Below are 25,716 nucleotides of genomic sequence, written 5' to 3'. Positions count from 1 at the left end.
ACCCATTTCACTTATTTTCAGTCCTCACACAAAATCAGTGTGTGCGACTTTATGTTCGTTTTGAGATGCACTACGCATATCATAGTCACGTAACTACGTCCCAATTAGCACTAAGGAGGGAAAACATAAGGACATTTATATATAAAAAATAATTAAGAAATAGCTCATTGAAACCAGCTTAACTAAAGCTGAATATGGGCTATCCAGCCTTCTTCTCAAGATGGAAATGAACAAACAAATAAACAAACAAACAAACAGACGAAAACTTTTTGAAGGAATCCATATATTCGTGGACAGCAGTATACGGTGCTGAAGGAAAGTGCTTTTGATATTGAAAGAATGAATATCATTTAAATGTGTTGGTGCAGCATGAGCAAAAGCAAAAGATCACTCTCTAGAAAAAATGGTCTGAATAACAAGATAATGCTAAAGATCTTTACATGTACAGTCAATGTAGTGATAAAAATGTTATCATTTCTCACTATTATCTCTATTATCGATCGTGGATGCCACTTTTTTGTTTCAAATAGAAAGGCATTAATTTAGTTTGTTTCTTTTGTTTGGCTAATTCCATGCAATCAATTGAAGGGAGAGTAAAGGTATCATTATTTGTTATTTAGATCTGAGTCAATATAATTTAGAGTAAGCAACAATGAATACACGGAAAATGGATTCATATCTTCCTTCACTAAAATATACAAAAAGTAAATCTCCACCGACGTGGACTCATTGGTATAGGAAATATTTTTTTTTCGAAGAATATCTCCAGTAATGCTGCGTCGCACCAGCACAGATCATGAAAAACGGCAAATTATCACTATTGGGACGCTTTTAGGACTCATTCAATATTGTTTCGGTTTATCAATAATTTAGGTCATTTATCCAGTATACTATGATAAATTCAAGGTCATTATCAACTTTGCCTTTTCAAAGGACTTGATTACTTGCATCTTTGATAGGGTTCATGAACTCTGTGAGATCACGTTATGAGCTCGTATCAACTCCTATCTCTGTGACGTAGTCTTCCTTCTCTCATACGTGTGCTCCCAAATTAGCATACTGGGTTCAAAGGCTGTTTGCTCAATATCGTCGACAACCAGTTCTAAATGATGATTTGCGTTTAACAATATTTGGTGAATTTTACTGGTATGTAGACTGCCTTTGCAACTGTGACAGCAATGGAATAGGCACGCGATTGACAAGTCAAAATGTTCAAGTTTCTCAAAGCATGCATTCTGTCGCTTCTTTGTGGGATCACGTTCGCCGATTTTGGTAAGAGCTCCTATTAGCTCCTATTAGACATTCTATGTATGCATTATCAAATGTACAACTTTAAAAAAAAATGTAAGGCCTTTACTATGTTTGTACTGGCATATCTTACCAATTTTAGCAGAAGGCAGTAAGGAGCAATTCAAAATGTAATATAAAGATGTAAGCTGAATACAATTACAACATATCTTAATGCCTGTTCACCATCCTGAAATCATGTAAGACTGATAATACTTATCCATGGGGCAAACGGCGCATGTCTATACCTAGAAGTATTCCCGTCGAATTAGCGTGCCAAATTAATTCTGCATGAAAAGATTTCTACAGATTTAATGGAAAGTACATATTGATTTGCCTTGTAACTAACTTGTAACTGCCTTGAAACTGGTTTGTAAGTGTTTAATAACAAAACTTCATAAATTCATACTGAACTGTAAATAATGAAAGTCAAGTATGAATAATATTATTATTTACGTCGATATAGGGCAATTTGTCAATCAGTTGCAATGAAAACATCTCGACGGAAGAGAATCATGAATTTGAATATTATAACGATCTCAAAAAGTTCTGATGAAATAAAATACCTTAAAGCAAAAAAGAATAGATCAAATGATTAAAAAAAATGTTGTAATTTGGCCACGTTGCAAAAAAAGATTTAGCCGTAGAAACACGAACTTATATTCCAGAAAACGAAACTGAAATGGATTTGTGACTTTGTCATGCCATAAACTCGCCTGGGCAGATGTTGAGATGGAATTATTGTGTTTCGAAATATAATGACTCTTCCACTAATGTAGTTCAAGTGACATCGAAATAATCATGATTACATTTTACAAGAAATCAGAATTCTAGAGAGCAACCATTCATTATATTGTATTATTCACTACTATAATATAGCATCATCATGGAGAATAATGTTTGTTTTTACAATATACGTATACATGTGTATCATAATTACTCCGTGGCATATATTTATAGCGGTCTTATTTTTATTTTATTTTTTTTTTTCTGAAGTGCAGAATTTTTTTATATGAATTATTCCCGTAGTATTATGCGAATATCATCTCAAATATTGAAAACGGGTATTTTCTTATACCCCTGTGTAAGTGCAGGATTTGCTACATTTTTGTTTTACGCTTGTGCAATACAGAAAGGGAAAGTGCGTATATTATGCACATTCTTTTATATAAGATCCTGTGTGTGCATATGTGTATGTGTATACAATTATGTGGTGGTGTGGTTATGGTGCGTGCGTGTGTGTGTGTGTGTGTGTGAGTATTCAAGAATGCAAGTTGATGAGCTCATTATAGTTTGACCAAATTTATTCAATTATATGTATTAATGTATGATATTTTTTTATGTCGTGAAACTCATATGCACTCATGTAAACCCATATACAATTCTGTCCTATGGGTGCCATATATGATTTGAACAAAGACCGTTATCTATCTATCTCTCTCTCAATCTATCTATCTATCTATCTACCTGAGGATAAAAGGCATGAAGCTTCGCCTCAGTATGCTGTTCACGAATTTCTGTGATTTGGTGGTTATATTTTATAAATGGGACTATGCCAGATAGTGTTTTCATAATCTGTTGCATACTAATCAGTTGTACTATAATGAAACGTTGATCTTTGCTCCACAAAATTGTCGAGGGACAGCTTTTATTTATACAAATATTCAAAATCTTTTTTCATTAATTTGGAATAAAAAAATAACAGTAATGATAAACCTCGAGTACATATATATATATATATATATATTCAGTTTCGAATACTCCTGAAGTAGGCGTAGGACGCCGAAAATTCCAGTCAAATAAATTCATTCTTAAAGAGGGATGGCTAGTAACTGATCAGTGGGAGTCAGTGGGAATGATGGGGATGATTGTGGGATTTATTTAAGTGGAAAATATTAAAGTAATGTGCAGATTAATGTCCCGTCATTGTACAGGCATGCTAGCCTGGAAACATTAAACTGCACACTACTTGAATATGAGACCATTCTGAAGGAAACAATTTTAACACAATAGATTATAATGTACTCTTAAATGAATCCCGCAAAAATTGGAACAATCATACCCCAGCATTTCCACTAATTCCTACTGATCAGTTACTAGCCATCCCCTTTAATTGGCGAAATTTACACACACACACACACACACACACACACCTATATATATAATTAAATGTGTGTGTGTATATATATGTCTGTATGTATATATATATATATATATATATATATATATATGCTATATATATATATATATATATATATATATATATATATATATTCATATATATTGAAGCATTGCATCACAGTAGTATTGTTTCTCAATGATTAATCGGACTTCCAGAAACAGGCGATATCCGTCTCGTTGACGGTTCGGGACCTCACGAGGGACGCGTGGAGATCTTCTACGACTCTCAGTGGGGGACTGTTTGTGACGATGACTGGGATATCGCGGATGCATCGGTGGTGTGCAGACAGCTTGGCTTTGCTAACTCCACCGACGCCTTTCTGTATGCATATTTTGGAGCAGGATCGCCTACTCAGCCTATCACCTTATATCACGTAGGCTGTAGTGGGAATGAAACTAAACTAACGGACTGCGAATACTCGCTTTGGGGAATTAAACCCTGTGTACATTACGAAGATGCAGGAGTGAGGTGCTATACATATCAAAACGAAGGTAGAGATTTCATGAAATGTAGCCGTTTTTTTTTTTCTACAAAGGAAATTTCCCACTCGGAATTTCCTTGTGTCTTTCGCAAAGCATTCTTAAGATACTAACACTAAATAGACATGTTATTTACTAGTCCAGAAGTATCTGAGATTCCTAGTGTATGCTATATCAATGAATGATGCCATATTGTGTGTAATGCAAGTGAGAAGTAATATTTATCTTTTACTTCAACCATTTCTTTTAATGCCGATTGACCAGGATAACTCTAATAAGGTAACTGTTACTAAGGTCTACGTGCTTTGTCATTTGTGGAGGCACACTGACAAAAATGATATACTGAAGTAGTGAATTAGATTCTTGACTTTTAATGAGAGGTGTCGAGTTCAAATTCCGTCAGGTGCCTTCCTTGGACAAGATATTTCATCCACCGTGTCCCAGGTTGTTTTTTCATGAGATAAAGCTCTTTTTGTTGTTTATTGGTCATGTTTATTTTTTTCCGACGACATTGATTGGCAAATTGGCAACACATTTCCGAAATAAAAGTCCCTGTTTCTCTCTCAAATTAGCAAATGTTTGTACATTTCTTTTTGACTTGGTACATACTAATTAAGTTTTAAATAATTAAACCCTTGTAGTGTTTATCTGATAACAGATATACAGTGCCTGTCGAAAAAAAAAAATAATAATCCAGCTTTAGAGGGCTGTTAATTGATATTTGCCAACTGTGAAGAGCGCAATGTTGGTTGTGAGAAAAAGGAAACTCTTCTTCTTTTTATTGATACCTTGTAAATTGTGTTGATAAATGCCATGCATGACTGAGCACATCAACTTTAAAGGCAATAATGTCAAGTTGCACTTCAGCAAAGTTTGAGCGTCATCATGAAGGAACACTGATGTTTTACTGAAATCGACGAAATCTGTCAATGAAGTGGTCAAATAAACAGACCAGCCTGCACTACTGAAGGTCTATGATTCGGGTTTTCAACATGGACACTTGTTAGATATCCTGGTCACTCCCACAAAAGCCAACCAGCACAATCCCCTTTTCTCTGTTCACATTCAAGACGTGGTATGTCGCTTGGAGCTAATGTTTTCAGCATGAACAGAGAAAAATGGACCGTGTGGGATGGCCTTTTTCAGAGTGACCAGGCTATCCAACTTAGGCCATGTTGAAAGTTATGGACCATAAAAAGCAAGAGGAAACCCTTAACACAAGCCTGCAGATGTGCAGGCTGGCATGTTTATTTGACCATTTTCAATGACAGATATAATCCATTTCAGTGAGGCACTTCGGTTAACACTTAAAACTTGGGAAAAAGTGAAACTTGTCATTGTTGTCTTCAAAGTTAATGTACTCAATCATGCATGCCATTTATTAATGTAATTAGGTATTAATGAAAAGATAAAAAGTTCCCCTTTCCCCACAACTAAATGCGCCCTCCAGACAATAATGAAACGGTAGCCCTCTAAAGTTGGATTACCTTTTTTGGAAAAACACTGTACAGAGAAATTCTGAGTTGCCCTTACAATTGTCACAATAATACTATGATAACAGATAACAGACAGATGATGAAAGATAATCAAAATAGATAATAAGGTATAATAGTATTAAATCGAGAGGCAGGAAGAAAATATTGTTTCTGTCACATGCATGAATCAAAAGTAAGATATACAATAATTATAGAATATGGTGAAGGAACGTCCCAAATGTTAATCAATATAAAGCGATAATCGCAATTTCATTTTGATGATATTTTTTTTTTGGTATGACCCAGAAATTATTTTCAACACTTTGGCAAAAAAAATCATACAAGTATTAGAACGCATTAAGTCTATTCATCAAAGAACAATGTTCAAATCTGTCCAGGTTGAGAATGACGTGGTTTTTAAAGTGGAAGAGGATAGTCTTTTCCCACATCCCCATAACGCAAAGCCTATATATGTGACAACAAACTTGTAGTCATGATGTGGTTAAGTATAAAAAAGCCCAGTAGATATAAATCTTTCATTCCTTGCACTCTATTAAAGATATCCTGTAGGCCCTACTCCTTCAAAGACATACCAACAACAAAAAATGCCGGACATAAAAACTGAAGAAGATGCAGGCCCCTTCAATCTTAAATATCATTTTCTGACTTAAGGTGACTTAAGATTGACTGGCGGTCCGACGTCTAGAGACGGTCGACTTGAAATCTACCACAACAACGAATGGGGCACTGTGTGCAGTACGACCTGGGGTCCCGAGGAAGCAGAGGTAACCTGTCGTCAACTAGGGAATGACGGAGTGAACAATGTGTACTACTCTCCCACACCTGGTAATGGATCTATCCACATGTCTCATGTAGGCTGTATCGGAAATGAGACTGGACTCATCAACTGTAACGTTACATTCAGTGATGATGATAACAGCTGTATATGTACACACGGCGAAGACGTGGGAGTGGATTGTTACACTTTACTAACAGATCCCTCCGGTAAGTTCTGAGTTCGAATGTGAAACAGAACTTCTCCTGATGCCTCTAAGATGATTTAGTTCACTATCAGCTAGTTTGTAGTATACATGTAATTGAGTACATGCTATACCGAGGAGCTCACCAATTTCTATCCCCTTCGTCATGCAACTGTGTTGAAATTCATTCTCACGGTCATGTTGAAAAACGTCCTCTTTACCTCATAAATTGATGTGACGTGAGTATCCGTTGAGAGAAATTAGGAAAATAATTTTAGTTTAGGAGGTATTTGAGCCGTCGGTTTCAGATAGCAACTTTCATATGTCACTTTCTGTCGCAAGACTCCCGTTTGCTTATGAACAACAGTTTTCTGTAATTGGTACATCTTATTATGAATTTACTGGAATTGACGTAAAAAATGCTGTCTTATCCCACACAAATACTTAAGCTACTTTCCAAAGCTCGTACGAATGTCACTGTTCGTACAAATTCGGGAGTTCGTAGAGATTCGTAGATGGGGCTTAGATTCTTACGGCCTTCTTACGAATTTCTTACGAGCGCTGTTTAATTCGCAAGAACAAATTGTGTACCTACTCCTTACGAGTCCATTACGAACGCCTTACAAACTCGAAGAGTTGTTCGTAAGAACGCCGTATGAATCTCTGTTCATAAGGCATTCTTACGAAAGACGTAAGAGTCCTTATGAACAACTTAAGACGTAGGTACAATCATCGTAAGAATTTAAGGCTTCAAGAATTGTCTCTCGACCCTGCAAAATCTTGCGTAGTTGTTGCGATGTTTGTACGACACCTTACAAAGAGAGGGTTTCGTACGAAGTTAAAAAAAAAAAACTCTTGGACAAGACCATCGACCAGGCTACGAACTTACAAACGGTCTACGAACGGTGGTTTCGTAGGCCCTCTTAAGAAAGATCTTACGGAATTGTCTACAAATTATTCGTACGGCGTTCGTAGCAGTTCTTAATGGTATTTGTGATCGAGCCTTTACCTTATATTTGGAATGGTGAAGGCAAATCAGATTTTTCATGACATCAATATAGGTTAACTTGCTAAAGCTACGGTCACAAAGGTTCGTACTAACGATCGATGCGTTCGTACAAATGTCACTGTTCGTACGAATTCGGGAGTTCGTAGAGATTCGTAGATGGGGCACAGATTCTTACTGCCCCCTTACGAATTTCGTACGAACGCTGTTTAATTCGCAAAAAAACAAATTGTGTACCTACGCCCTACGAGGCCTTACACACTCGAAGAGTTGTTCGAGAGAACGCCGTACGAATCTCTGTTCGTTAGGCATTCTATGATAACGAAAGACGTAAGAGTCCTCTATGAACAACTGAAGGCGTTCTTACAATCATCGTAAGAATTTTAGGCTTCAAGAATTGTCTCTCGACCCTGCAAAATCTTGCGTAGTTGTTGCGATGTTTGTACGACGCCTTACGAGGAGAGGGTTTCGAACGAAGTTAAAAAAAAAATCTTGGACAAGACCATCGACCAGGCTACGAACTTACGAACGGTCTACGAAAGTTCTACGAACGCTGGATTCTTACGGCCTTCTTAAAAAGATCTTACGAAATTGTCTACAAATAGTTCGTACGGCGTTCGTAGCAGTTCTTAATGGTATTTGTGACCGAGCCTTAAAACTTGATGAACGTTCACTGCCATAGAAGACATGTAAACAGCTAGTTTCCCCATCTTTTGGCATATTTTGTGTTTTCACCAAATTGACAAGGAGGTCTGCCAGAGAGCATATCGTTGCATCTTACGCCTATTATATTTCCTGCTGATTGTGGATGAAAACTATGTCTAACCTTTTTTTTTCTTCTTCTTCTTTTTACAGCTATGGAAGGGGAAATTCGCCTTGTCTGGAGCAGGTTATTCCCAGGAGACGGTCACTTGCAAATTTACCACGATGACTCATGGGGTACAGTATGTGCAGATGGGTGGGACCATTACAATACGGAAGTTGTTTGTCGGCAACTCGGATACCTCCCTGCTGGAGAAATGTACATAAGTAATCCAACTGCAGGATTTAATGGGCCCGTCCATCTGTCTGAAGTGAGCTGCACCGGAGACGAGAACGAGCTTTCGCACTGCCCCCACGCTGGCTGGGGGAACAGCGACTGTCGGCACACAAAGGACGTGTGTCTGCGATGTTCACGCGATTACACTGGTAAGTGTCGACTAATGTGAACTTCAGCATGCTTCACTTTGAGGTTAAAAATCAGTTGGTGCATGGAGTGTTAGATCCAGTAAAGAGAACAATAGATGTCACATAGGAATTTATAGGAAACAAGAAAGATATGAAATCTATTTCAACAGTTTCGTATATATATGTGACTCTGCACCTCAAAACAAACAAAAAGTCGCCAGACGTGAATTTTTAGTTAAGACCATATTCTGAAAGAGCAGACTTTAAGCTTTAACATGATGTATAACTTCAATCAAATGGACTCTCCTAACCTATCTAAATATTGGAAAGAAAGCACAAACTCAGGAAAAGTGTGAACTGAGAAAAGAGGCTCTGAAGTACAGTGTCTATTCAAGCGCTTAATCTTTACCAAACTGTGCTGGCTGTGCGATGAATGGGACAAAAAAAAAACAGGATGTAAACCACCAGAGTAACAACAATGAAGAGATTATCAGATTAAACTGAAATTGAGCATACCTCATTATTTACACATTCTGTCCATAATTAATGCCTACTTTCAAAGCAGTAGCATTATCCTTTCAAAAGTTATTAGAGTTGAAAGTGAAGAGTGTGGACAAGGTTTTTCAGAAATGGAAAAGGGATTCTAAAGACACACCTAATCACACTATTCTACCAAAAATGTTCGATATAAACTGCTAAAAAAACACACTTTCCTGCCCGTTTTATGATACCAAATTTTAGCATAATGTAAAAGAAGACCCGCTCTTTCAGAAAATATGAAAAAGTCAAGTTCGGCTAGGTTGACCCATTTCACTTATTTTCAGTCCTCACGCAAAATCAGTGTGTGCGACTTTATGTTCGTTTTGAGGTGCACGGTCACACACACACACACACACACACATTCGATTTCGATTTTCTATACTTTCTCAAAAATATGAAGTGCAGATGTTATGTGACACGTTAATTTCTAGGTGCCTCCGTGATACCAAATTTGCACAAGCCAAACCAGTGCTTTGTGTCGACGTCGCTTTGTTGAATTATTGCACCTGATATGGCTATCAGCCACTAAATGGTTCAGCTTCATAATGGGCTTTACAGGATTGTCATTTGTCCGAGATAAATAGAATTTTACTGTGTTGTTAGCGTTGGAAGGCAAAAAGGACATTATTGTTATTATTATTATTATTATTATTATTATTATTATTATTATTATTATGGAGCGTGTGACTTCTTCGACTTCTTAATTTATCAGCTCATCAGAGAAATACGTAGGGCTGTATCAATTTAGGGTTGTGTTCATGCCCCTGAATAGAAGCAGACTCTGAAACATAGTTACACTGAATATGTTCAATCAAATTCGGTTAAATTTAAGTGTGTTTTTATCTTAATCTAAAAAATCAAGCAGCTTGCAAGCATCCCCCATACTCTGCACTTTTGACTGGCTTAGAAATTAAAGTCTGCATGGCCTCCTTTAATTTGATCTCATCGTGTGTTGGTAGTGTTCCAAACTGCCCTGAGAAATTCTGTTTATAAAGACATATATCAGTAACTTAACTATTCACAACATGACATATACGTCGACTTTCTGCTGAATGCACAGAAATACGATAAAAAGCTGCACAGACATTTGGATTTTATTGGGCGTGCTATATAGAATGCTCTTCAAACCTGGATGGAAACTACTCAAATAAGTCTGTTAAAGTGCAAATAGAAATCTCTGCTTTAAAACGAACAACTATGCGGCGATTGATCGATCCAACATCGCTAAAAAAGTGTTCATTGGAATTTTAGTTACAAACATAGTAACCATGATTTAAGATGAGTTGCAGAAACGAAGATGTAGTGGTGGGCACGTCAGGCCGTTAGTGCTTCTCTTGTTTATTCAAATCAGCTGAAGATGGCGACATCCGGCTTACTGACGGCGGAGCCCCTTGGAAAGGAAGACTTCACATATTCTATGACCTGAAATGGGGCACGGTTTGTAATGACAGCTGGTCCTATGAGAACGCACTGGTTGTCTGCCGTCAGCTTGGCTACGACGGTGTTGTGTCGACTTACGAATACTTCGGGCCAGGGTACGGTCCAATCCAACTTGGTGGAGTGGTGTGCACGGGAGACGAGGATACCTTGACGGACTGCTCGCACAGTGAATGGGGTGTTATTAGCTGCACATCCCACGAACGAGATGTTGCTGTCGACTGCACGGAGGAGAGGTTACCAGGTAAGTAGGGCGAGTTTCCCCAAATAAATTTTGTCCAATTACAGGAAATTGTTTAAGACCGAGACAAGTCATGGAGCCGCTTCCTTCTCCTGAATGGTGAACAGAAATTCCAACTATCCATGTCTAACGGATGGAAAGAATATTCTCTCAAAACTTCACTATTCTGATAGCAAATTACTGATGATAGCCAGGAACGATGATTCGTTGACAGAAAAGGGAGTTCAAATAATGAGAAAGGGAGTGCATTATAAATGGTAGAAACGCGCAAGGGTTGATAAGTAGTCCAATAAGAGGTTAGGGCTTTTCGCTCTTTTATAAAGGCAAGCAGATACAAAGGCAAAGTAAAAGAAAATTTCCTATATATTAGGAGTCTTTGACGTCCCTTCAGTATAACCGTAAAGGAGGTGATCGATGGCTTGCTAACGACTGGCAGTTAAGACAGGGGGCGTGTCGAAATCTTTCACAACTACGAGTGGGATAAAATCTGTGATGGTCGGTAGTCCACAAAACAATTGAACTTGAGGTGATATGTTGTCAACTCGTTCGTTCAGTTGTTGTTTATTCAATATTCTATTACGGGAATTAGTAGCCCTACACTTATCAAAGTTCACGTATGGTAGAAATCATGTTTTTTAAGACAATGACTAGCAATTTATCATCTGTCATCATTCTGTTGGAATCACTTTTTTTTTTTCTACATTGCGTATCGTGCCTGCGTAAAAAAAAAGAAAAGAAAAGAAAAAGTTATCCAGCTTTGGAGGACTACTATTTCATTGTCAACTATGGAGAGCGCAGCGTTAGTTGTGGAGGAAGACATTTTTTTTTCTTTCTATTAAGACCTAACTTTTTATTGACAAATGTCATCCATTACTGAACACATGAACTTTAAGGATAACAATGACAAATTGCACTTTTTCCAGGTTTGAGTGTTTAATACGTGGAGAAACACTGAATGTCTCTCTGAATAGATGAGATCTGCCAGCAAAAATGGCATAGGCCGGCTTGCCATGACTGCAGGTTAGTGTTTAACGTTTGTGTTTGTATTTTTTCTAACGTTTCATGGTCAATAATTATAACCTTTTACATGGCCACCTGTCCAATAACTTGGTCACTCCCACAAAATCCGACCCACACAGTCCATTTTTCTCTGTTCATATCCAACACATAGCTTGCAGCGACAAGTTATGTCTTGAATATGAAGAGAGCAGCATGGATGGGTTAGCCTTTTTGGGAGTGACCAAGTTATCAACAAATGTGGTCGTGCTTATGGTTATGAACCATAAAAGGTTAGAAGAAAACAAAAACCCTGCAGTTGTGCAGGTTAGCCTGTTAATCTGACCACTTTCATATTTGATCTCATCATTCAGTAAGATATTCATTATTACTTAATGATGACTCTAAAACTTGGAAAAAGTGAGATTGTCATTGCTGTCATTAAAGTTTATGTGCTCAGTCATGCATGGCATTTAACTACATAATTTGGTTTCAATGGAAAGAGGAAAATGTCAGAGAAACTGAACTGCAAGAGAATTTTACGAGGATTAAGTTACTACAATAATGCTGTTGACCCCAAGCTGATATTCTTAACCTTTCATACAAAGCGGGTGGTTGTCACACTTTTGCAGATAAATGTGCCAAAATTATTGCTTGTTTATATTTTTGCTTGTTTTATACAATTAACAAAGGGGAAAGAACGACGTTCAATATGTATCTAGATTCGAGGTAATGTTTGTGAAAGTAATACATATTTGAATTACGGAAACTGTAATTCAGTATTTCTGTCATCGAAATATCTTTGAAAACGCATTGATCCTCTTGGACGCAAGGGGATGGAGACATTTAAAAAGAACTAAGGTATAGAAATGTTGCACCAGTCGACTGTGCTGCTTTCACTCATATCGCGTTGGTACAAGGCATCTAAAATGGTATGTCAGGAATATGAGGTCACTTATAGAAAAAAAAAACCAAAAGAATACCCTCATCTTGAGGACAGGACATAAGAGATATATCAGAGCTCGTGTTCTTCTATAACTTATAAACTCCTTCCAATTTGCCTGATCGATACCTATGGAACTCGTTGAATATCTCTAAGAACTGCACTTTTGCGTTGCTCCTTTGTTATTTGGTCATGTTTTGTTTAAATTTATCACCTTCATGTAATCCTTTTTTTATTTGATTTGATTTGAGAAGCAATATAAATACGAACGAATGAACGAAGATACATCACGATGAATCATCTACCTTCGACTAGTACACAGTAATACATTGCAGGTCATTATCGATGTTAAGTTGTTTCTGGGCAACTGATTAGCACTCATATTTGGTAAAGTGCATGGACTTTGTGAGATCATTGATTTTTTAAGCCCTTATCAGCACAAATAATACACTCCCATAACGCTGTGACGCAGTCATGAAATGTCCCATACATGTTAACATTTCGTGTTTAAAGGGCGGGTCTTTTAGGGTGAACATTGGGGCTACAAAGACTCTATACAGGTCCACTAACACGATTTCGACATTTTTAGATTTTAAAAAGTAACCAGTAGTCAGATATCGCTCTAAAACCACCCAAATGTGGGAACGCCCCCTAAAATTGTCCGCTGATTGGCTAGTGCGATTTGACGTACCAACAGGAAGCCCCCCGCGAAGGCAAGAAGTTCTCACCATTGCCCTAGCGTGTCAATGATAGATAGATTTTCTACTTTTGAATCACAAAATACACAATTTTTGCAAGTAGCACATCCCAAGAAAGGATTTAAATATGTTGTTTATATATTCCAGAAGCGACTTAAAGGGCGGGTCTTTTAGGGTGAACATTGGGGCTACAAAGACTCTATACAGGTCCACTAACACGATTTCGACATTTTTAGATTTTAAAAAGTAACCAGTAGTCAGATATCGCTCTAAAACCACCCAAATGTGGGAACGCCCCCTAAAATTGTCCGCTGATTGGCTAGTGCGATTTGACGTACCAACAGGAAGCCCCCCGCGAAGGCAAGAAGTTCTCACCATTGCCCTAGCGTGTCAATGATAGATAGATTTTCTACTTTTGAATCACAAAATACACAATTTTTGCAAGTAGCACATCCCAAGAAAGGATTTAAATATGTTGTTTATATATTCCAGAAGCGACTTAATGGCGACTCGGACATTTTTCGAGTTTTTTACCTATAATAATTTGTCATTTCGGATCATGTTTACATTTTGGAAAAAACTAAACATTTCCTTCAGGAAACAAGACAAGTAGGCGTGTGCGACAGCCTCTTAACTGCTGAATGTACATTGCAACTGCTGAGTGCGTGTGCAGGTCGTAACGACATATTGTTACGGGAGACTGGTTAACAGTCTAAATTTATATCGATATCTCGATCCAAGGTAGGTAGATGTTAGAATGTTATATCGATCGTGAGTATCTTATAGCGCTAGCGCTCGCCTCAGCTCAGCTCTAGCTAGCAGCTCTGTCGCTGACCTGTGTAGCTTAGTTCTAAGATACGTGTGAATAAATGATGGATTCAGACGACGAGATCGAGTCGCCCATTTCATGCCCCGCTACCGTTTCGAGTGAGTCAGAGAGGGAGTCAGAGTCGGATGTCGAGCGAGATGGTGAGGACGAAGATCCCCGATCAAGCAGGAGAAGCAGCCGTTGGCGTTGGTCGGCCTCAACAGCGATTGGGTTTACTCCCGTATAGTATGAACCAGACGCTGCACCTCCCGCCCCCGGAGCAGTCTGCGGTGAGGAAGCTCAGGGGACGGGGTGATGACAACGAGCCCGCAAGATTGGGGAAAAACAATTGGTAATTATCTACTTGAGAGTCTATATTCTATATAACCTTAGTAACTCACTTATTTTAGTAGTATATCTATAGGCCAGAAAAAAGTATAAGTCACAAATGTTGGAAGTACAAAACTGCTGCTTGTAAGTTGTAATAATACTCTAGACTCTCTACAACGTAAAAGTTTTTACCAATGCCACAGTTAGTTACTGCTTATTGACTTACTGCTATTTGGAATGTGTGGACAAGACAGTAAAGTCACTAAAGACTAAAGTACTGAAGAGGCTGGTGTAGATGTAAATCTCTGTGGCAATAGTTGGCATGTTGAACTTGAAGGATTGGTCTCAATTTATCATTGTGTGGCAGCTCAGTACTACGTGACTAAAACTAATTAAGTTACACAACAAGTAAACCTGAATTTACCTGTATTTCTTTCTTCAGGTGCCAATGTGGGAACTGTGTGCCAATGCCTACAACACGGGAGTCATTGTGCTGTCACAAGGCTGACCCGGTCTTAGAGGAGGTCGAGCAGTACAACGACCGGCCGACATGCAGATGCTCAGTATAACAGCACACCCAGGATTTTCCACCATTTGCCTTGGTGAATGGGTGTTGGAAGCTGCTTATCACCAGTATGCTCAACAGTATGGAGAAGGTGCCAGAACGGATGCCACAGATAATGAGTGAGTTTGTTTGTCAAATTTTTCAATTTTTCTTCTGAAATAATGCAAATTTGCCATTTTATATTCCCTTGACAATATGCTGTTTATACTGCCAATTTGCAATTGCACCCATCAAAAGAATGCAATATCTAATTCACCATGTGTGATTTCAGTCCTGCACTCCAGTAATTTATTCAAATATATTGGACCTGTCTTCGTAGATAATGCAAAAGTACATGTAGCCTTGTAGGATATATTTGTATAATCTTTTCATTTTTTACTTCTTGAGTGCATAGGGACATTATCACTTTGTGTTATGCGCTGTATAAGCACTGTCAATTATTACACTATTATTATTATTATTATTATTATTTTATGCTGCCATTACAGTTGTACCAGGTACCCAAAATAATGACTACCATACTCCATGGGTCCCATTCACATTGTCTAATTTAAATCCTATTCTCAAGATTAATTTCTACATGAACACATGATGTCATATAAAAGGATTATCAAATTTTACTCCTTTTGCATTCCATTTCGTTTCACTTTCGTTTCTATATCAGGTGATCAAGACATGTTGCATACACCAGCAACTGGTGAGATGATGCTGGAAATTTGTGGGCCAAAATGTGAGAGTCCTACTGCCATCGTCTGCTGTGAGGAAAATGTGATAAACTTATCCATCAGAAAGAGTGACACGTTTTCATTTTGCATAGGCTGTAATAAGACTGTATATGCAGCACTGATATTGGGTGTAGAATGTGACTTGTCACATTGCGATCTGCTTAACGGGAACGTGGTTGTAGAAATGCATCAGATAAGTTTGTACATTGCGAAAGTCACATGCATACTTTGTCAGACACCTTGTCCATTATGTGGTCATACTGATGATATGCAGCTTCCAACACCCACTCATCAAGGCACACAACTGGGAAACATGCTGTTGGACTTCAGCCTCTCTGTACAAATGATCATGTATTATTTTGTTGTAATTTATTGATGCATGTTCAGTGGAACCTCAATATTATAAGCACTGATATGACAAACTGTAGTAATAACAAGATCTTAATATATATATATAGGGGTGAGATCTCTGGTCCCATTGACCTCATTATAACAAGGTTCGACTGCATGTCAACTGCACTCTTGTCTCAATTCTTACTCTTGCTATGCTCTCCCTCTCTCTTTTGTAATGTAGACCTACTGCATGTTTTAGCAATTGGAAAATCACACTTTCACAACCATACAAGTGAAGATAATTTTGATTGTGTAGAATTGACACGTTGAACAGCTATGTTGTCAGTCATGGTCAGAAGAAATAGATAATGATCTGATACAATTAAGATGCTGTGGCCTTTCCGGCAATAGCTTCACAGCCTCTATTTAGAGAACAGGACCAAGTCTAGTTACGAACTCATTGAACTGGAATGTAACTGGCTCATATAGTAATGTTCTGTCATGAACCAGTATATATTTGTCAAACATTCCTTCCAGCTGATTACACTAATTATATTTTGTGAGCAAATGGAAAAAAAAAAGTGTGTTGTGTTTTCTATACATACATTTGTAGTTGTAGTAATACAGTACATGTACCGGTAGTGTAAATTTATCCTTATATACAAAAAGAAATGGATTAGCTTCATACAGACCCATGAAAATGCAAAAACATACACATATACACACACCCTCAGTACACTCATGCATATCCAGGCCTGGCATATCAGATACAAACATGCACAAACACACACCAACATCAGACACACATAGGACTAATATATCATTGATATATTTGCCCTATGTTTGTCTGATGCCCCCTTCATGGAATGGATAGATATATCCCCTCATAGATATGCACATACAATGTATTTAAGTAAGATTTCTATGGAATTGTACATCTAGCTGTATGCAATTTGCATATTGGTGGGAGTGTTCCAATGATGCCTGACTGAAAGTATTTGTGGGTATGTATGTAGTATGGCAAAGGGTGTGTGTGTGTGTGTGTGTGTGTGTGTGTGTTTTGATGTGTGTATAGATAGGAGACTAAAGAAAATTAGTCACAGGGAATGAGAAAAAGATGGGGGAGTGTACTTACAGGAATGAGATTGTAAAACCCTACCAGTGTGTTATCTCCATATCCTAATGTTGGAACAAAATGGGATTTATTCCACTGGAACAATGGCAGCTGGTCAGTCAAGCATGCATGAGTGACATCCACATTTGAAATCAAATCAGCCCAGAAGAGTTATCTTTTGCACATACATGTACATACTGTATATTTCATATCAATACTATATGAGACATTCTCATGTAACATTAAATCAAAAGCTTTGTGATTTTTTTCCTCATACATAAATCTATCAGTGAAATTACAGAACTCAAATTCAGGATAACATAATACATGTATTGCACGTGTAAATATACAAAACAGTACAGGTGAGTGATGTTATTCAATCTTTCACACAATATTTTAAAATGTGTAAAAATGTGTGAATGTATATGTGAGCATATGTGCATGTGGGTGTTTGCTTGTGTGCACGTTTTCAAAAGTACCTCTGCATGCAGATGTGATATGAATGATTATGAATGTCTGAGTCCCAGTCATAGCAAGATCAATTCATACCAAATTTTCTTAAACTGAGTGACCTTGCAACTGTTCTTTCATAAAGAGACCTGACACCATATTCATAAAAAAACAATGCTTATTTAACTTTTAATGCTTGACTTCAATGATTATGTATGGAGAACCATCATAGAAATCAACAGAATAATTCCCCAACTAGACTAAGCATTGCATTATGAATTTGGTCCCCCCCCCCCCCCCTGTGGAGGCATTCCAAGTCTCAGAACTTGAGTAACAGGGCCCCAGTCTGCTTCAACATGTCAGATGAAGATTATATAAAATGCTAATGCCTTACAGACACACATCTTGTGCTCATTTTTCATAAATTTGTGACTCATATACCAAGAGTATTGCTCCTTCCCAAAACTACAATTTTTCTCCATCTCTTTTTGAGTGTGTTGTGTTCAATAATGCATACACATTTTATTCTAAATTACCTTGTCAGAGATATTAATATTTGATCATAAGAGTGAGCTCTAATCTTAACAGCAAACATTCAATGGTAAAATCATAGTGTGGGACAGCATTCATGTAGAAATCTTCTAAACTTACCATTACAACACTGAATATCTCTAGAGAATTGTGTTAGCATGCAAGCTCATCTGTCCATAAAAATTGCCATGTATGCTTCAAACATCAACAAAAAAAATACAGTTTTCCTTTTGTATCCACATGACTGTTGTATTGTAAATGAATTGTGATTTTGCTATTAAAAGGACAATATTCAACTGGCAAATAAATGATCTTTGAAACACTATATCAAGTTGGCATCGTATTGTTTGTGATGAAATGCAACATACACGTTATACAGACACAATACAACAGTGATCTTATCTTGTCTTTAAATGATCACTCATGAATAGAAGGTATAAAAATGCAGGGTATGTGTAACAAAATTTTGAGTGTTTGTATCTACCATCTGACAGAAGAACAGATGAAAATAGTCTTCTGAAACATCATTCTGCAACAATTAAACACTATTTGCACAGTATCATGTATTGAATACATTGTATGAACTTCAATCTCAATTGCAAGGATTCCTGAACCCATCAGATCATTTGTCAGGCTGTGCAAATTGTCTCCTTTGATGTTCAATAACTTCCTCCCTTGGATGATACTCAAAGGCATTCACAAGGAGAGGCGTTGAAGGCTGGCAGGGTGCAGGAGTTTTGTCATTGTACTCCACAACAGCAGAAAGGACATCATCAACCTGTGCTGTAGAAAATTCAACAGAAAGAAACAAAGGGACACACAAAATAGATGGAATTAAGTTGTTTGCACTGGTTTTTAGCAACACATTTCTTGAGGTGTCGTGAACAGACACCACCACTTTGATAATGACATCAAAAATCTTTGCAAATTCATATAAAAATTGGGGTTTGCCCTCCTCAATGCAAAGACTTGACTTGAGAATGAATAAGTAGCCATTGGTCATGGCAGGTGGAGTGTTGGTCTTCAGAATGGACAACTGACTGCCTCCCTTCTATGACTTCTGATTAGTGGAACAGGCATAAGACCTGCCCCCCCTCCAAAAAAAAAAAGAGAAAATGTATATCTAGACCTTTTAAAATTGATCATTTTATGTGTACTCAGTGGTCAAGAAAGCCAATGTTCTACAGAGACAATCAAATAATAAAATGTGTAGTTGACAAATTGTGCCATTCTAATATTTTCCTCTGAGTAATGTGAATTAATTTTCTTCCAATATTGCATAAAATATCTACGCTGTTCTTTACGAACCTTCACGCTAGAAGAGCCAGGATTGTTCATCTTCACAATCCGGTAGAGCAGATCTCCTGTTGCACCTCTTATCGAGCTCACTGCCTGTCAGAATTTGTGTAGTACACTGTAGTGCAATGCTGCCAGATGAACCCTGTAAGTACATGTAATAATGGCACAGAGAGGAATTGATTTTTTTTTTTATTGTCTATGTAGGCCTGCAAGAATGTGGTTAACTAGATGCATGTAGGAACTCTTGGGAAAAACAAATACCGGTAATCACAAATAATGACTGCCATTAGTACCGGTACTTCCCCACATAACCAGGGCAAGTGAAATTGTAATGATGACAACTGAAAATAACTGACTGCAGAAAGTTCCCTGTCTGATAGGAAAGTGACTTTTTTTTCCACATGTAAAATATGAAATCGCATTACATTAGTCAACTAATATAGGCATCATTTTGGGGCAAGGAAAAAAAAATGGACATTGAAGATTTCACTTGCCTAATGGGCAAGTGAAGACAAACAATAATGGCCAGTCCTGGATCAATTCAATCTAATAATATGTTTTGGAACACACCATCCAACCATTCGGCTACAAGTTTTAGAGCTCAATGGGGAAGCAAGGCTGTCATAGCAGAAGTCAGAGTCATAGAATTAACTGTTACTGAATATGTATGATTGATACATGTAAGCCTTCTAATGTAGCAGCGATGAAAATATACAGAGGCAGCCAACCCGGCTGGCTGGCTGGTACGCGGTCTCAGTTGGTAACTGATGACCCCATATGCCCATACAAGTACTACGTGGTATCTAGAATCGATAGCTATAACACGCAGGTACCGATGTAACTGTGTTGTAGTGAATGTCTTACTAATCTTCGATAAATTTTAGGTCTAGTAATGTAACGTTAGAGGTGTTCACTTCATAGTATAGTACGATTTAATGAGCACACAACTTGACTACTAGTACATTAAAATCCCTCCATGATCTTAATTTTACTGACATTGAGTGATGTTCCACTCAAAACACTACAGACGGAGCTTATCAATCTATCGAAACCGTGAAACTGTTAGTAGTGATACAGCAATTACAGGCCGACCAGACGCCGTGCGAACCCTGTCGCGATTATTGCAGCGACTGTGCTGTGTATAGTTACGGTACAAGTACGATAGCTACTGTATAATAAGAGTCGTCTACACAGTGGCAAAACATACCCGCTTTCTCTGATCCATCAGCTTCAGAACTGCTGATCCGCTTTGTTTTTCAGCTCTCTGACGATGAGTTTGGCTTCCATTTCCCAGCTTGATAACAGGGATAGCTATGGGCTGCAGGATCCTCTTTTTGGGCGCAAATCCTAGCCGAGTATACAGCACTACTTCCTGCTCCACTACAAGCGATCACTCCATACGAGGCTGTACAACCTAGTGCGTAGTAATGTACATCGTAGTAGAAGGGACCATCTATCCCACTGGGCTCGCGTCAGCAAATGATTCTCAACGAACCCAATTTTTTCGAGTAGCGTCATCTTTAGGGAAGTTGTGCAGACTTACACCCCATCTTTTGTGTCTTTGCTGCGGTGATGACGGCACACTTCCTCGGCATTTTCTTGAAATACTTTCTCCAACTTTCCTACAAATACCCCGGTACACAAGATCCCTGCACTGTGAAGTACAGTTTAGGCGAGACAGTCGCACTATGAGTTCCTGTTGGTGCGTCACAGTGTCACCTGACAAGGCACGTGACCGGTCCTTGCTTTTTCTGGGGGCGTTCCCGACTACCCGAAAAATGAGCGATTTAGGCGATTTCAACTGAGTTTTTTGAAGTTCACAGATCTCTTTGAAGAAAAGTATATGCGATTTCTAATAGTATTGACACAGTATTTTCATATGATCATGCATTATAAAATTAAAAGACCCGCCCTTTAAAGGTTGTTCACTCTAGCTCTTCTAAACGATGATTTGTATTTACCTGTGTTTGGCGAATCAAAGAATCCTTGGTAAATGATGATTTTGTCTTCTACATAAGTAAGTTGGGCAGTCATTTGATAGACACGTGATTTACAAGACAAGTTGCATTTTGGTGCTTCTATGAAAACAATCCATATGGGGAAACAATTCCTACTGATCAAATGTCCTATAATAGAGGAAAGAGTTTAGTTAAGATTAAATCGAAAACAAAAACAAAATACAGGAGTATGCGCCCTCGGTGAGACGTTGACTACTTACAGCTTGTAACAATAAGCATTCTGGGGCCTATACTTGCAACTCTTTCCAAATTACATCGAGGTAGTAGGGTATACCTTTCAATTTTAAATAGAACAGGACGAGGGGAATAAACCTATTTTGGCAGTGGCGGATCCAGAGGGGGGTGCAACCGGCGTACGCCCCCCCCCCTTTTATTTTGCGTAAAAAACAAAAGAAATAAAAAGAAAAAATGAAATGAAACCCGGAAGTGCCACCAGAAATATTAGTCACCCCCCCCCCCCCCTTTACAGAATTCCTGGATCCGCCTCTGTTTGGTGACGTAGAACTCATATCCATGCCTGAAAATGATATTCTCTTGCTATTACACAAAATGATGAGATATCACACAGATAATTATTCCTTTAGAATTCCTGTATTACCCAATATACATGTTTTTAATCAAGGGAACGTATTGTGTGTCATTTGTGTATGGTTGACACCCAGACAATGGTCCTAGACAATGGCCATGATTTGAATGTTTCATTATTTATTCATGAGGAATTCCACTATCACAGCTAGTATTTATTCATTCTGAAATGTGGTGCATGCAAGCACATGGAAACATGTGCTTACGTTTTCTCATGTGCATGCATTTCACCCTTTGCCTTGAATGCAGACTAGCAGTGCCCAGGGCAATCCACAACATTCAATAAAGCATTCATGTGCCTCGGAGCAGAGCTCTGAACAGATGGTATCCACGTCCATTGTTCAGGGTCATTGTAAGCAGACACTCATATACACATCATTAGTTCCTGTGTTCAAGTTCAAGTTTTATACAAAGGGTTAATATTTGACCAAAATCTGGAACCTATCTTTGAAATTAATCATGGATTTTATGAAATCAAATTACCTTCAACAAAATTGTACACTATTCAGCTATTACTCATATCAATGACAATTTCATCTGATATACATTTTTGGAACTATTAAGGATTAAAAGTGGGAAATGCTTTTTTAACATACAGTGCATACATTATAATCATAATCATATAATATCTAGATTAATATGCGAATAAATTTTGAAAGCAATTTCATTTTGGTGTAGCTTATAGACCATGACTTATCAGACCATTCCCAGTTTCCGCTCGTCGGAAGAGAAAACTCTGTGTAATAATAAACCATAGATAATAGATTTGGACAATAGATGATAATAAATTTCATAAAGCGTATGGTGACTGAAGCAAATAATGTTGGTATCTAACTGGCATTAGAGTTACACAAATTAGCCTTTAGTGTTCTCAATGTTACGACAGTTAAGATATTTTTATTAATAAATTGTATGATATCTTATAATAACTATTTCCCGATGCAAAGTATAGTTATATAAAGTATAGTTGGATTACTATATAAACAAGCTTGCTAAGTATTGTTCGCAAAACAAGCATACTGTAAGACTTGATTTCTTTTTCCATTCAAAGGTAATATGCACAATACTGAAATCAAATAAATTCCATGCCTGGTTAAAAAAAAAAGAAGAACAAGCAAACACGAAGTAGAGGGCACTTCAAAAGATGATATTGTCAAGGAATTTATTTTGTAGAGTCAAGACATTATTTGCTCATTTGAAGATTATGTTGCATGTGGAAATGTTCCCTTCTTCTTTGTTTCACAAACCTCTGTCCATGAAATCATTGAAAATAATGTCTTTGTGATACATCCGAATCATCAGAACCAAATGTGATACGTCCACAAGTAGTCAGGAAATGTACCCATTATGTCGCTAAACCCCCTTTGTGATATCTTTAATGTATCATTTATTAGAAGTAGTATTGTTGCAGAAATATTAAAGATTGCGAAAATGTTAAATTCTTTCAAAGAGATAACCCTGGGTATATTTCAAAATGAATAGACCGATTGCATTAGTTTTCATGTTTTAGCTAAGCTGTTAGAAAAAAAAAAAGTCTTTTAAGAGGTTTTATACCTTTCTGATGAAGAACCATGTTTGCATATCGAAAAAAACCCCACCTATTACGTGTCATTGGGTTTTATTCATATCACTTATTTTATATAATTAAAATATTATTAATTATAATTATTTACACAACCGGAAGCAGTATTAGGTGGTTGATATGGAGGCATTGCACGATGGTAGTAATGTTTTCAATGATAATTTGGGGTTCCAGAAATTGGGGCAGTGCGACTCGCTGATGGTTCGGGAAGTTACGAAGGACGCGTAGAGATCTTCTACGACTCTCAGTGGGGGACTGTGTGTGACGATGACTGGGATATCTTGGATGCATCGGTCGTGTGTAAACAGCTTGGCTTTTCAGCTGCGACCGACGCTTTTCGATTGGCCTTTTTTGGAGGGGGATCACCGACGCAACCTATTTACTTGGATAATGTACATTGCGATGGGACCGAAGCAAAACTAGCAGACTGCGAGCACAATGGATGGTACATCGATAACTGTCTTCATTTCGAAGACGCAGGAGTGAGATGTTTCATTGAGTACAGCGAGGGTAAGAATTTCATGAAAACTGAATATTTCTTCCAAAGACAACATTTTCCTTTAAACCATTTCTTATTCCAAAGACAATCTTCAAAGAAATAACAAAGCAGAATGTATCTGCTCTAAAGAAACACTCTGCAGAAAGAAAATGGTAAATCTGCATTATAGATGTTGTCACTCATCCAAACTTTTGCAAATGTTACATTTCATTTTTCTTACCGAAATGAAACGTTAAATGTTAAAATGTTAGATTCACCTAATACTTTTTTTACTGCCGTTACCGATACAGAGAATATAAGATAGATTGATAATTATGTGAATGGTTTATATCTGCTCTTTTTTTTAAGAAGGAAAAGAATATCAACTTCAAAACACAACGGGCTTCTGACGAAATAATGAGCATAATGAGCAAAATGAACACATAATGAGCCGACGACTCAGATAAAGTCCACAACACTCTTTTACACTTGGCATCAGTGATAATAAGTGAAATCGGACGAAGAATGTAAGACGAATGCCCTCAAAATCAAGTCGGAAATGAAAGTTAGGCAACTTCGAGTTTTACCTGCTTTCATATGACATCAATATCAAAAGGATATCACGCCATTACCTCAAAACTCTCTGGCCCGAATTCACAAAGGTGGTTTCAAATGAAACTACGGTTTTTAGAAACCATAGTTTTTAGAAACCGTGGTTTCGAGTCTGCGATTCACAAACAGTGGACTCAAAAAACCACGGTTTCATTTGAGTCCACTGTTTCAGACCACCCCAAACAGTTGACTCAAAATCGTGACGTAGAAGACTGCGGAGAAACCATGGTTTCTGCCGAAACCACCTTTGTGAATCGCAAGTTGAAACCATGGTTTCAAATCTGAGGTTTGAAACCACCTTTGTGAATTCGGGCCTCTGTGTCCTTCCAAACAAATTTCATCAGGAACAAAAACTTGCATCTGATCACGAAGCACTGACGGATTACACCGGAACCTATCGTACTTGCTAAAACATTGAACATGAATATGATAATTCAGATAATGTAATGCATCTTGCAGTAAACGAATATGGAGATGATTAGATATCACCTCGACTAGTGTGGATGATATTCGCAATAAAGAATGTTCGGAATTCCAAAACACATAAACTCCCGAAACCTACAGATTAGTTAATCCGAATTGAAAAGGGCTTCATTGATCCGAAAATTTGCGGCGTTATTCAGAAGGTACGTTAACCAGAAAATTATTAGTGTTCTGTATTCCGAAGGTTATTTAATCCTGAAATAAGATAAGGTTCGTTATTCCCAAAATGAAATACGGCTCGTCTTTCCTATGGTTCGTTAACCCAAAATGCATGGCAAAATACATCCACGCAAACAAACGTATGTTTATGTTTGTCTTTCAACTATTATGCAAGCGAACAATGCCATGATGATGCTGTCGGCAATCCTCTGA

General features: G+C 37.7%; 1 protein-coding gene and 1 pseudogene across 1 annotated transcript; both read left to right on the top strand.

Annotated features, from left to right (window-relative positions):
* The first annotated feature begins 1,208 nt into the window (after positions 1-1,208).
* LOC140230663 (scavenger receptor cysteine-rich domain superfamily protein-like) lies at positions 1,209-25,716 on the top strand. Its single transcript, XM_072310804.1, has 8 exons — positions 1,209-1,268; positions 3,612-3,960; positions 6,096-6,428; positions 8,265-8,597; positions 10,468-10,789; positions 11,236-11,246; positions 23,958-24,281; positions 25,679-25,716. The coding sequence occupies exons 1-8, from the start codon at positions 1,209-1,211 to the stop codon at positions 25,714-25,716; spliced, it is 1,770 nt and encodes a 589-aa protein (XP_072166905.1).
* On the top strand, positions 14,244-15,257 carry LOC140230506 (uncharacterized; annotated as a pseudogene).

The sequence above is a fragment of the Diadema setosum genome, chromosome 7 (genome assembly GCF_964275005.1).
Source record: "Diadema setosum chromosome 7, eeDiaSeto1, whole genome shotgun sequence".
Lineage (NCBI taxonomy): Eukaryota > Metazoa > Echinodermata > Echinoidea > Diadematoida > Diadematidae > Diadema > Diadema setosum.
This window is presented reverse-complemented; position numbering and strand designations above follow the sequence as displayed.

What these genes read in the sequence shown, in the direction of transcription:
- LOC140230663 (XM_072310804.1), top strand. Translation starts at nt 1,209, where the DNA reads ATGTTCAAGTTTCTCAAAGCATGCATTCTGTCGCTTCTTTGTGGGATC. An exon ending in GTGGGATCACGTTCGCCGAT is followed by an intron (nt 1,269 to 3,611) that starts TTTGGTAAGAGC and finishes TCTCAATGATTA; the next exon opens with ATCGGACTTCCAGAAACAGG. An exon ending in TTTACTAACAGATCCCTCCG is followed by an intron (nt 6,429 to 8,264) that starts GTAAGTTCTGAG and finishes TTCTTTTTACAG; the next exon opens with CTATGGAAGGGGAAATTCGC.